The 14563-nt window shown below is 43.0% G+C and overlaps 1 protein-coding gene and 1 pseudogene across 1 annotated transcript; both read right to left on the bottom strand.

Annotated features, from left to right (window-relative positions):
* Positions 1-2968: 2968 nt before the first annotated feature.
* Positions 2969-4243, bottom strand: LOC115668277 (BRASSINOSTEROID INSENSITIVE 1-associated receptor kinase 1-like; annotated as a pseudogene).
* A 2523-nt stretch (positions 4244-6766) lies between these two features.
* Positions 6767-7654, bottom strand: LOC115668241 (BRASSINOSTEROID INSENSITIVE 1-associated receptor kinase 1-like). Its single transcript, XM_030589721.2, has one exon. It carries the CDS (start codon positions 7652-7654, stop codon positions 6767-6769), a length of 888 nt encoding a protein of 295 aa, XP_030445581.2.
* Between the last annotated feature and the right edge of the window lie 6909 nt (positions 7655-14563).

The following is a 14563-nucleotide window of genomic DNA, read 5'->3' as shown; positions in this document are numbered from 1 at the left end:
ATAATCACACGTATGTCAATCACACGTTCATGCACCGATTCTCATACATTCGCATGCCAGTCTATGCATGTTCCATGCATGCAAATGTCGTCTACATGTCATACGCATTCTCCGGCCCACTGGCCCACACTGGCACACTGGCAATTTCCCAATTTATTATTAATTACGACTCGAGTCCACATTATTAACGGCCCGGTGCGTCTAGCCTGCTTCAAAGTGCATGAGGCGCAGCAACCGATCTAGCCCAGTATCTCTAGTCTGCTTCAAAGTGCATGAGGCGCAACACTGATCTCTTTACGAACCAGAGCCTGCTTCAAAGTGCATGAGGATGGTCGTCTTCCGGACGTACCGGGCATCGTCCTGCTTCAAAGTGCATGAGAACGGTATCGACCCGAAGGTCACGACCCGAAGGTCCTTCGGTGATCACACAACTTATTATTATCTGAACCCAGCATATAACGCTTCAGGGCATTTTAGGTAATCACATGCTCATTGCAGACACGCATTCTCACACAATTTCATCACATACCTCACTCTCGGCATACATAATGCGTGTCCATGTTATGCAATGCAATGCACCATGAGCGCCAATTAAATTCAAACACTCAATATCACCACACGCTGAAACATCACATTGTAGGCACAACAAATAATATTGCCAGGCTTAAACATGCACACAACATCATTCAAACTCAATCCTGTCAGATGTAAACACGCGCATATACCACTCTTATCCCATTATTCCGTCCATTCTCATTTCCTCTTTCTCATTCTTCGCCAGTGACCCGCATAAACGTACACGCCTCAGGTACACTGCGACCACTCACCACATCCGGCCCGCGTACTCGTTCACGCCTCAGGCCCCTCGATCGCGCCCCGAGCATCACACGCCTCGGTCCGATCCCACATTCACTTTCTCATGCCATTGCCTCAAATTCCGTGCACACTTGCACCCCACACTTCACCACATCACCATTTTCACACAAAAGCACATTTTCGCATAAAACAACATTTTTCTTTGCTCAAATGTTTTCAAATCATTTTCAGCCCTTCACGGGATTTTCATAAATTCCAAGACGGACCTAACGGTACCGAACACGCATTGAACGACTCACCACAGCACAGTGCACAGTACTCCCACAGCTCGTGAACAGTAATTTCTGCACTCAAACCACAAAATCACACCACCGACTCTTCCCGACACTTACATGAAACTCCGAGCCGGACTCAACGGTATCATTCTCGTACCCAACAGCACGCCACAGCATACTCAACTTAATTACCACAATTTACTAATAATTTAAATATGCATCCAATACGATAATTCCCATTTTTCTCCAACCAAACGGCGTCGGATTAATTCCGATCCTTCACGGGACTTTCTCGCCAAAATATCTAGGTTCCAAAAATTCAACTTGCGTCCCAATCGGACAATCACAGCTCGGTGAACAGTAACCACAGCCAGTGAACAGTGATTCGAGGCATATGAACAGTAATTCGCAGCCCCTAATTTTCTGAATTTCCAATAAATATTACCCGAATTAATTCCTAAGGCCCGCCATAAAATTTTCACCCCCTATCCATGTGATTCCGCACCTAATTCCATACTGATTTTGTTCGAATTTACCCGTCGATACCCGAAGTCCTAAATTAGGTTTAGGCGCGACTTACCCGCGTTCTAGACTTCCTCGGCTAGAACGGAAAGCGGCGGCCCTTAATCGGGGACAACGGCGACGACGTACAACTTCCGGGTGGCGGCGATCGGCTTGGACGGCGATGGCGTGGCTTGCGCGTGGCCAAGAGAGAGAGGGAGGGAAATAGAGAGAGAGAGGGACGGCGGGAGGGGGTGATGGTGGCGTACGGCAGCGTGGACGGTGGCTTGAGGGTGGTCCGGTGTGGTGGCGGCGAGCGGCGGCGCCGGCGGTGGAGAAAATGGCCAAGGAAGAACTCACGGTGGAGGAGGGGAAACTCATGGCCAAAAAAGAAAAAGGAGGGGGGAAGTCCACGAAGGAGAGGGAGAGAGAGAGGAGAGGGTCTTATCTAGAAACTTTGACCCAAAAAAAATATCTAAAGCAAAAATGACTAAAATACCCCTTCTTCCATAAGCATGCTCTTTGTTAATCTTTAAGGGCAAAACAGTCAACTTCTTCGTTTCTTGTCCAAATTGAATTTTTCCGAAGAATTTGAGCACACCAAAATTTCACACGTGTCACGTACAACGTCGTCCTAACGTTCCGGCGTGACTTCCTAATTTTCCAGTGTCCAATTTGGATAAAAATTCCATAATTAAATTCTATTAAACGCAACTCGAGCGTTTCTCAAGCTAACGGGCGGCTTGCTGGGGAAACTCGCAGAATCGACTAATCACTGATACTGAATCGAGTCACGTGCAAGTCCGTTCGATGCGTGACGATCTCGGTTGTCATAAAAATCGCGAAGATTAATCACTTGATCCGAGGGGTACGATTGTTCGGTATAATTTCGGAATCATTCGTCAAGTCGTTTCGTGGTCCAACGGAATCACCCGCGATCCACTACTAGGACAGTGGCGAACTGACCCCTAACTATCCTTGGATCGGCCAACAGTGGCTCAAAATATCACTTACGCGATTTAATGGTCGAAGTCCATTCACGGTCAAATTTTCTTTAGTCGCGCGAATTTAATTCCCCTATTAGCCTTTCCCTAATGGTTAGCATTCCCAGGAATGATCAGTTCCGGGCGAGAATTTACTGCGAGCACATTTCATAAAACTCAATTATTCAATAAATTCCAATTGGTGGAAATTTCGGAATGTCACACAAGGCCCCTATTCCAGCGTCCCTGAACAACTAGAGCCGAGACCTCATTTCGCACTATTACAAATACAAACATCATGGAAGGTAAAGCACTCGTGTAAACAAAACGGAAATCATATAGGGAAAGGAAAACCTAAAAGCTGAGCTTGTAGAAGACAATGGTGATCGAGATTCAGCATATCTCCAATGAGAGAGAAGGAGAAGGAGGGAAGGAGTAGTAAGTAGTTGAATTATACTCGTTTCCACTCCAATGGCTCTGCTGCTAGGTTCCTGCCAAAGCATTTGGTTTTCGATCATTGTAACCACTTCTGACATCTTGGGTCCGACAGATGGATCGCCATCCGCGCACAACAATGCCAGTCGGACTGGCTGCTCTGCTTCTTCTTCCACATAGTTGCCCTGCAAATTGGGATTGATCACCCTTCGCAACTCGTTCTTGTTCATAAAATCACCAATCCATTCCTCCAAACTGAGAATTTCATTATACGCCAACTCATGAAGTTCTAAAATTGGCTGTCCTGAGATGAGCTCAAGAAGCATTCTCCCGTATGAGAAGACATCATTCTTCAGTGTGCACTTCTCTGTGCTGAAGTACTCAGGGGCAGTAAAAAAAAAACTGCCGCATCGGGGGGTGTTGACAGAAACGTCTTCATAGCGATGATAGGTTTGAGAATCGGAGCGAGAATCAGCTGAATTTTCTTCTACCGGTGATGAGATTGAGACTCCCGTGCCCTGCCTTGGCATGCGTGTGGGTCACTCAATAGTCCCTTCCTCTACATTTCTCTCATTCGTGATCACGGCAGACAAAAATCCTCCTACCACGGCCTCAAAATGCAGATTCAGCAGGATATTTGATGCGCAGATGCTGCCATGGATGATCTTGATCTTACCTTGATTGTGAAGGTGTGCAAGCCCCCTCGCTGCTCCCAAGGCTATTCGTTTGCAAGTAGTCCAATCGAGAGGTCGGGCAAACCGATCCGGTCTCTCTGTAAGATTGTTAGATAGGCTATTGTTGATCATCAAGGGATACACTAGTAATAGCTCTTTCTTGGTCCTGCAAAAGCCCCTCAAGCATAGCACATTTGGGTGCGTCGAAACCGTGCTTCCCACTTGTATTTCTGCTTTGAGCATTTTTTCCTTCCCTTGATCAACACGGCACTCTCTCTTTACTGTCACTAGTGAACCATCGGCCAAGCACCCCTTGTAAACGTTGACGTGCCAATCAAACTTCACGAAGTTGTCGCGGCTAAAGTTGTCTGTCGCGACTCGGTGCTCCTTTAGAGAGAATCTTTTAGGAGGTGTTGGATCACCACCTTCAATGGACTCGGTAAAACTGAAGGTTCGGAGATTTAACACCATCTTTAAGCGGGGAAAACGTAGATCCTTCTCAAGTACGAATGGATAGTATACGTTTGATGGTTTTTCTCGATTGGTAGTGATTGGTTTGGGAATAACTTCTTCATATCCAAAGAGCCTTGCTTGTACACAGAGCTTTTGGTCGGTGTGCAGGAATGAAATGGTGAGGAAATGTCGTTGGATTGTAGGCCGATGTCAAAGTGTGGGGCCATCTCACTCCAAAGCCTTCCAGTAAGCAGCTTCTCGGAAACTGGAAAGAGAGAGCGGGAGAGGTTTCATTGCCACGAGCTCCAAAATTTGGCAAAACGTGCAACTCATATAAAGCAAATTTTGCATAATTCTCCTAGTATTCATGGATTCCTACGCGTTGGAAAAACCAAATGTGAAGAGCACTAGGCCTTTTTCCTTTGCTACATGGGCTGTACATCACATTGAAAGGCTATTAACTTTTGCATATAGTTGAACATCCATACTTCTAATTACTCGTATTTGGAACATGTCCATTGTATGTCGATTGATCATATTGCAATTTCAATGGAAAATTTTCTATATCAGTGGAAATACTAGTGTTAATTTTAGATCATTATTCTTTTCTCTATGTTCCATTCGAAATAGATAATCCTTGGAAACAAGAAACAAATGCATTAACAATAGCTAGAAATATTTACTATGATATCGTACAAATACAAAACATATAGTCAGTTGATATTGCAAATAAATAAAAATCGGGATTTATTTCCGTTAGATCTTCCTAGTGTTAGGGTTGACCAAATATTGGAAGAGACAGAAGTACTTGATATGAGTTCATCTTCCTCGTAAACTCCCTGCACAACTATTCTTGGCATATTGTGATTGTCATTATTGATTTTGTCAAATCTCGTGACTTAAAAACTAATAATGTTCTTATACATCCTTTAAAATATGTTTTGTGAAGGAACTTAGAAAGTTCGTATCACTAATTTATACATGTACTATGCATGGGATCCACGCGGATTCCATTCATTGTTCTTCAAATAAAGTATAAAATATTCAGAGGGTACCCAAAGATTAGTTTTGTAAGAAAGTTTGTAAAATAGCTATCATCGCTTTATCGAAGGGAAATTTGTTAAAAAATTTCTTTGTACACAATATTTTTGGTATGTGCATCATCCCCCTCATCTTCATTTAACGAAGGAATCTCATGTCCATCTCTCGTTGTTGCTGTGGAAATTGCAACATAATTTAAGATTACGTTTGTCTCGCGAAAAATGAATAATTTGAAAGACATTTTCTAAAAATGATTGCTCATATTACTCAAAATACTACTCAATGAAAAATGTTTTATTAAATCACGTCATCACTTAAGTTTTTAGAACAGTTAATAATTATCTCATAAAATCAGAAATCTCATATGGAATCTCGTATGGACTTTTATGGTGTTTTCCATATGTGTTGCAATCGCCACGCTTGTTGTTGCCTCTGCTATTATTCCCTCGAAAGTTAACCAGCCTGGGATTCTTCTACCGTTGGGTACTTCGTGCACGGCTCTCAAGGTCTGGTCTACTTTGACTGCTCTCTCCAGAATATCTTTGTGGCCTGTAGGTAGCTAGAAAGGGAGAGGAAAGGCTTGAGCAAATCTCTGGTTTGAGCCCTTGCTCCAAGGGATTGGCGGTCTTTTTCTTCTGCAAAAATGTTCTTCGAAAATATGCTCAGCTGATCACAACGTGCTCATATTAAATAACAACGGTCTCTCTTACTTTTAATTTATCTTGTCTACGGGCCTTTTATTATATATTGAATTGCAAGATCCATCAGATTTCGTGCCAATTCACAATAGATTGTATCTTGAGACAAGCATATGAATTAATAATCCTATATATATATGGTTGACTTGACAGGGTCCAAACACAAAAATTTCATACGTAAAGGGCCACGACAGGAGTCTTCTGCCAGTATTAAGGACAAATAACAAAAGGAAAGACCCGAGGAAAAGGATGAAGTCGAACGAGTCCATCACCGAGAAGAATTCCACGTCGAGTGATTCAAGAAGAAGCAGATGATGCACAGTTTCTTTGAAACTTGAATCCATAGACAATGGTGCGTCCTGTGAGGATACTGCAAAGTCTACCCCGTCCTTTCTTATCAGGAGAGAATAAAAAGAACTCATCTCGTAATTTACGTTGTTAACTCACGAAAGACAAATATGTCTCTACAGTGACAAAGGGACTACGAATTTCTTTTTCCACATAGTTCCCCTGGCACATTAGGATCGACCACTCTTTCCCACTTGTTCTCGTTCAGACATTCGCTAATCCAATCTTTCAACATGACATTGTAACACCCCGGGTCTACACGCGGTCGGGAGTCGGCTCTAATACCACCTGTAACATCCCGGATCTACATTGTGTAATATTGTCCGCTTTGGGTCCATCGACTCTTACGGCTTTAAAATGCGTTACACAGATATAGACCCCCAAGCCTTATAAGCTAGCTCAAAACTTCCCCCTAGGCAATGTGGGACAAGAGAGGTACCCCACTTCCCTGCGCATGTCTGGGGTAGTAGCGCGACGCACTGCCATCCCTCCTCCCCGCGCTATGCCACTTGGCTTGGGCCGTCACAGACATCTTCGTGGTTCTAAAGCCGATCCAGGTCGAAAAGTCGTTGTCCGGAGATTAGCTCGAGAAGCATGTTCCCATATGCAAAAACATCACTTTTGAGCGTGCACTTTCCAGTGCTTGAGTACTCAGGAGCAATGACAGCAACGGTACTGCGGACGGCGGTGTTAACGTAGAAATCTTTGCAGCGGTGATAGGTTACAACAGCTGGAACAGATTGAGAATTGGAATCGAAACCAGAATCAGAACCTGGTGCATTTTCTTGGGGTGAGAATGAGACTCCCACTTCACGCACTGAAGTTGACCACTCGATGGTCCCTTCCTTGACATCTCTCTGATGTATGATCTTGGCCAAGCCGAAATCCGCCACCACGGCATTGAATTGAGCATTCAACAATATGTTCGATGCGCAGATGTCGCGGTGAATGATCTTAACCTTACAACGATGGTGCAGGTGAGCAACCCCTCTAGCCGCTCCCAATGCTATTTGCATCCGAGTCGGCCAATCAAGTGGATGAATCTCTCGCTCCGGGCTCTCTCTAAGGAGAAATGCTAGGCTGTTACTGACCATCAGGGGATAGACCAATAAAAGCTCTATCTTGGTCCTGCAAAAGCCCCTCAGGCGTAGCACATTCGGATGCATATAAATCAAGCTTGACACTTCCATCTCTGTTTTGAACTGCTTTTCAGTCCCCTGCGCGAGATTCCAGGCCCTTTTGACTGCCACTTGAGAACCATTGGCCAAGCATCCCCGGTAAACCGTGCTGAATACACCCATGCCTAGGATATTGTGGCGGCTGAAATTTTGCATCGCGTCTTGGAGCTCCCGCAGAGAAAAACTTTTAGGGAGTTCTGCGTCGTCCTCAATGGGATTGGAGAAGCTGAAGGTTCGGAACTTGAACACCATTTTGCAATAACACGATACTTGTCCAAGATCAATGGATCGCATGAGCTTGATGAAATTTCTTTTAGTGCTGATTGATTTCGGATTAGCTTTTCTGCATCTCAAGAGCTTTGGTTCGGCATGCCCAAGTATCAAAGCAAACACTAATCTGGATGTCTGTGACATCAAGTTGTCATCTGGCGAGCAGATCTTAATCTAGCTTGGTCATGGGGCTTGAACCGTGTGACCACACTTTAAGGAACCGTTGAATCTAAATCGATCTAGGCGGGATCTGACAAACGGGCAATTAGAAAAACAATAAAAAAGCTTGTTCTCTTGTTCGGGACAAAGTGACCAAACTTCCACTAGACATGTTTTTCAAACTGGATGGAGATGGATTTGAGCGAGAGAGAACCCAACTAGCTCCTGACTCCTGAGAGCCAAAAGTTATTGGAAGAGAACTTCGATCTAAATGACGAAGGAAAGTAAAGTGCTTGGAATTGAAGTGCAATGACCGGAACTTAGAAGAAATATAAAAGAAACACTGCTTGAAACAAATAAAAAAAAACGATAATGCCAAAACTAAGGAAATTAATGGACAAGTAACGTCGAAAGAAAAAAAAATTCAAATGTGAACACTAGAAAAAAACTTCACTGGAATCAAAATAACTAAAAACTTACAAACACCAGGACGCCCATTGGAAACGTTTAAATGAACACAATACTTATAATCACAGCGTACACTACGAACAACAAACTTAACTGTAAATTAAAACTAAGCAGGTTATTAAAGCCTCTCACAAGTGCACGATCTGTTTGCACGACGTGACATTCGGTAGAGTCTTCTCATTCTCCAACTCGCTGACAGTCAGTGAGAGCTTGAGAGAGGTGTAGATGGGAAGAATCGAACTATGCACCTCTTGATTGTTCGAATGAGGTTAAGGCTAATAATGTCATTGCCCTTGTCGTTGCCTCCTGTGAATAGGAGATAGTAAACTAAATTAAGACAAAATGGAGATTCCGCGGGTTGAAACATTGCCCAGAAGTAGCTAAAATGGCCCATGTAGGTGTGAATTGTGGAAAGTGTATGCCCGAATTTCACAAGTCTCAACTTGAGCCTACAAGAAGTTGATGTGCAATGTTGTTTTGTAATTGATGACTCCCATCACCGAGCAACTTCTTGAAAGCATCATATGAGTTGACCTCGCAGAGAAGAAACTCAAAACCAACTAGTCCAACCATATCCTCCTCTGTTAGAAGAAAATTTGAAATACTATTGTATTCACTTATATATTAAAAAAAGATTACAAGACGCACATATATATAGGATTAACACACGACTCTACGTTTACTCTAGTCATAAGAACAGACACGTCTAGATTCATAACATTAAAGGCTATCTTAAAAGACATAACCTCCTAGGTAACAACTTCCTAGATTCCAAGTATCAAGATGAACTTGGGTTATGAAGAGTCTCCTTGAGATTTGAAAAATCCTTTGCGATTTCCAACAGCCTCCCTTAAGCCGAGTTCATCTTGACCATGCCGATCATTCTCTTAAGTTTAAGGAAGGAATCTATCTTCAACGGCTTAGTAAACATGTCAGCTACTTGGTCTACTGACTTGCAATACTGCAACACAATTTCCTCGGACTTCACCAGATCTCGAATGAAGTGGTATTTTATATCAATGTGCTTACTTCTTCCATGGAAGACTGGATTCTTTGCAAGGGCAATTGCTGACTTGTTATCACAATAAATCACCGTCGAATGCTCCTGCTTATGCCGTAACTCAGCGAGCATCGAACGCAGCCAAACTGCTTGAGTAGCACAATAAGCTGCTGCTATGTATTCCGCTTCAGCACTAGACAAAGCAACCACCCACTGCTTCTTTGAAGCCCAAGAAAAAATTCCATTTCCTAAAGAGAAAACATACCCGGAAGTACTCTTTCTTTCTTCAATATCACCTCCCCAATCACTGTCTGTATATCCCACAAGCTGAAAATTATCAGAAGCAGTGTAGAATACACCATCATTCACAGTACCTTTAATGTATCGCAGAATTCTTTTTGCTGCCTGAAAGTGTGATTGTCTAGGGTGCTCCATAAATCTGCTTACCATCCCAACACTAAAAACAAGATCTGGCCGAGTAGAAGTCAAATATCTCAGACTTCCAACTAGCCTCTTGAAATACGTGGGATCAATTTCGGAACCACTTCCGTCTTTTGTCAACTTCAACCTTTCTTCCATGGGAGTGCTGATTGGTTTACAAGTAGCCATCTTGAAACGCTCAAGAATATCCTTGGCATACTTTTGTTGACAAATAAAAATACCATCCTCCGATTGTGTAACTTCTAGGCCGAGAAAATAATACATCAGACCCATGTCTACCATCTCAAACTCATGAGTCATAGCCTCCCTGAAATCACAAATCATCTCTTGACAATCTCCAGTAAATATGAGATCATCGACATATAAGCAAGTAATGAGCATCTCACCGTTCAAGCCATTCTTAACATATAAAGTATGCTCATAAGGACATCGAGTAAAACCATGATTAAGAAAATCAGAGTCAATTCTGGTATACCACGCTCGCGGTGCTTGCTTAAGGCCGTAAAGAGCTTTCTTCAATTTGTAGACAAAGCCCTCTTGACCTTTCTTGACATAACCTTCAGGTTGATCCACATACACTTCCTCCTCAAGTACGCCATTGAGAAATGCGGACTTGACATCCATCTGGTGTATTTTCCAATGTTTCTGAGCAGCCAAGGCAAAGATCATACGAATGGTATCCAGTCTAGCAACCGGAGCAAATACCTCAAAATAGTCAATCCCGGGTTTTTGTTTGTAACCCTTGACTACGAGACGAGCCTTCAACCGATCAACATCACCATTAGGCTTGTACTTGGTCTTATAGACCCATTTCACACCGATGGACTTTTTGCCTTCCGGGAGAGATGTGAGCTCCCACGTATCATTTTTCTCAATCGCGTGGATCTCATCATTCATCGCGCGAACCCAACCATTATCTTGGGAAGCCTCCTGAAACTTTGTCGGATCACAATCTGCAAAGAGAGCAAAATTGATAATTTCTTCATCAGAGGGATCATCATCATTGGACAAAACACAATCCTTCAAACGAGCCGGTAAAACTCGTTCTCGCCGTGGACGTGAAGAACTTTCAGCAAGATTTTCGATAGGATTTTCAACAGAATTTGATGAAGTAACTGCTGTCGAAGTCTCTACTATCGAATCTGCTATCGAACCTGGTTCCACCGAAGCCGCTACTGGTTCAGATTGACTATTTGAATCGGGCTGAACCGTCTCCTCCTCATCTAGGACAAAGCGAAACTGCTTCTTTTCTTCCATGTTCCAAGTCCACTCACCTTCCTCGTTGAAGGTAACATCTCGACTGATTACCACCTTTTTCGTTACCGGATTATACAACCGATAACCCTTGGTTTCATTGCTGTAACCGAGGAAGATGCACTTCTTGCTCTTCTCATCAAGCTTCTTACGAAGCTCATTTGGCACATGGGCATAAGCAATACACCTAAACACACGAAGATGCTGAACTGAAGGGATTCGACCACTCCACACCTCCGTCGGTGTCTTGAACTCAAGACCTTTAGTGGGACATCTGTTCAACAAGTAAACAGTACAAGCAACCGCCTCCGCCCAAAAATGCTTCGGCAAATGTTTAGAACAAAGCATAGTACGTACCATTTCGACGATAGTGCGGTTTTTTCTCTTCGCTACTCCGTTCTGTTGAGGAGTATATCGTGCTGTCAATTGATGCTTGATGCCGCATTGCTTGAAGAAGCCGTCACCAACCAAATATTCTGTGCCACGATCAGTTCGGAGAATCTGAATTTTGTGCCCACTTTGGTTTTCGACATAGGCTTTGAACTCCTTGAAAGTATCGATGGTGTCGGATTTCTGCTTTAAGAAATAAACCCATGTTTTTCTGCTAAAGTCGTCGATAAAGGTAACAAAATACCTGTACCCGCGATTCGACGATTCACCAAGCGGTCCGCAGAGATCGGAGTGAACTAACTCCAATGGCTTCGACGCTCTCCATGATTTTCCTGAAAGAAAGCTTTCTCTGGACTTCTTCCCAATGACGCATGGTTCACATATCTCCTTTGGAGAAGAAATTTCGGGCAGACCTCGCACCATCTTCTTTTGACACAACAGCTTCAAGCTGTCGAAATTCACATGTCCGAACCGCTTGTGCCAAAGCCATGAAGAATCTTGCACTGAGGCACTAAAACATGACGTAGCATAATTAATATACAAAGGAAAAAGGCGATTTCGGGCCATTTTTACCTTTGCAATTAATCCTCCTTTGCCATCATGAATCGTGCAAACCTCATCCTTGATGATCATGTGATAGCCTCGCTCGGACAACTGTCCCATGCTCAAGAGATTCTCTCGAAGACCGGGAACATAATGAACGTCGGAAATGTTTTGAACCGACCCATCTTTTGTTTTGATTTTAATGCTCCCCTTTCCCGTGATAGGAAATTTTGCATTATTCCCGAACCTCACCTCCGAACGAAAGGTGTCATCGAAATTCGAGAATAACTCCTTCTTGCCATACATGTGATTACTGCATCCGGTGTCTAAGTACCAAACATTCTTCTGGTTCTCCACTGAAGCATTACACGTGAATAAAAGAGCATTACCATGCTCATCATTGCTTTCAACAAATCTATCGACAGAACTTGCTACTTTAGCATGAAACTTTTGACCACCAATCCTTTTGCTTCGACACTCAGATTTATAATGCCCATACTTTTTACAATTAAAACACTGAATATGGGACTTATCTGTTTGTTGTAGAGGTTGCTTCTCCTACCGCCTTTTATCTTTCTTTTGAGTAGAAAGATTTTTCTTTTCATCGGGTAACACCCACTGGCTTTGTAGAGCCTCCTCCACCGTCTTGGACTTCTCCTTGAGTCGTTGCTCGTGCATTTGTAGAGAGCCAATCAACTCATCCACGGTCAAAACTGAGAGATCACGGGATTCTTCAATGGAAGTCACAATATATTCGAACTGCAACATTAGCGTTCGAAGAATCTTCTCGACGATATGTTGATCACCAAAAGTCTCACCATTGGCCTTCATTTGATTGACAAGAGCCAATACGCGTGAGAAATAGTCAAAAATGGACTCCGACTTTTCCATCTGAAGGAGCTCGTATTGTCGACGAAGAGTCTGAAGCCAAACCTTCTGGACCTTCTCAACGCCTTTGTAAATTTTGATGAGAGTATCCCATGCTTCCTTCGCCGTCTTCGAATTCGCCACTTTTTCAAAGATTGACGAATCTATCGCTTGAAAGATGTAAAAGAGAGCCTTACGATCTTTCTTACGATTTTCTTTTATCGTCCTCTGCTCCTCCGTTGTCGAATCTGCCGCTGCTTCTGGCTCGACGAATCCTTCTTCGATAATCTCGGTTAGCTCCTGGAATCCGAACAGCACCTCCATCTGGATCTTCCAATGCTCAAAATTCTTCCCATCAAACCTTGGGAGTTGAGGTTGGACATTCCCGGCACTACTCACAGAAGCCATCTGACTCGAGATCTCTCAAAACTTAGCCAACTGGCTCTGATACCAAATGTTAGAAGAAAATTTGAAATACTATTGTATTCACTTGTATATTAAAAAAAGATTACAAGATGCACATATATATAGGATTAACACACGACTCTACGTTTACTCTAGTCACATGAACAGACACGTCTAGATTCATAACATTAAAGGCTATCTTAAAAGACATAACCTCCTAGGTAACAACTTCATAGATTCCAAGTATCAAGATGAACTTGGGTTACGAAGAGTCTCCTTGAGATCTGAAAAATCCTTTGCGATTTCCAACATCCTCTGAAACCAGAGAAACAAATTTGAAAGATGCAGGTAGAGAATCAAAGTGCCAGCAACTTGGATTTTCTTGCATGTACAAGGATTGATGAGCATGAAGACGCATGTGTGACTGATTTTATCAATGTCTTGTAAGGACAATTTTTATGGTGGCCTTTAATTTTCGTTAGAACTGTTAAAATATGTCTCGAATTTGAGCATGCGAATGAAACCTAACCCGTGATGAATTAGTATTTGCGGACATCCAAATATAAGCCATGGAAATCCAGAATTTTCTTTTCAGTGTAAAAGTTTCGTTGCTCAATGATTCCAAACAAAACAAGAAAAGGAAAGTCTAAGTGAGTCTTCTTCTTTGACTCGGTCAACATGGGTGCAAAATAAAAGATAACGATTATCTATTGAAGTCGGGAAGAAATCAGCAGGATTGAGTACAACGTTGGCCTAGAAGACTTTGACTGTGAAAGAGGAAATTGTGGACTTCTTGCCACGTGTGTCAGAGAAAGTTGGATTCGGAAAAGGAAATAAGTATATTTGCATGGAGTCTACATTGACCGTGGAACCTAAGCATAAATACGGGATATTCTGTTTTTGGCCGCACAGAGGTCTTGGTGCGCTATTGTCGATGAAGAAGTTGATCGTGAGTCTCGAAGCGCCCTAATGCGAGTGCTTGGTGTGCCGTGCAAGTGAACAAGAAGCACTGTTATTGTGCACGAAGAAGGAAGCGCCGCATTCGTGAGTGCTTGGCGGTGGGTATTTCCGTGGATTCTCGTTTGTGAATTACATCCAAGAAGAATTAGTGTTCAAGTGTGACATTCTGAAAATCCAACCCACTTGGGATTTATGAAATGGATGATTTATGGACGTGCTTGTAGTTAGATCTCGCCCGGAACTGATCACTCCTGGGATACTAACCGATAGGGAATGGCTAATTAGGGATTTAAATTCACGCGACCAAAGAAACTCGATCGTGAACCGACTTTCGACCATAAAAAAATTGTCGAGATGACATTTTGAGCTAATGTAGGCCGATCCAAGGATAGTTAGGGATCAGT

Source organism: Syzygium oleosum, unplaced genomic scaffold (genome assembly GCF_021117445.2).
Source record: "Syzygium oleosum isolate NSW1041296 unplaced genomic scaffold, Sole_v2.1 Sole_v2.10, whole genome shotgun sequence".
In the NCBI taxonomy this organism is placed as follows: domain Eukaryota; kingdom Viridiplantae; phylum Streptophyta; class Magnoliopsida; order Myrtales; family Myrtaceae; genus Syzygium; species Syzygium oleosum.
Note: the sequence above shows the minus strand (reverse complement) of the source record. Positions and strands in the feature narration are given on the sequence as shown.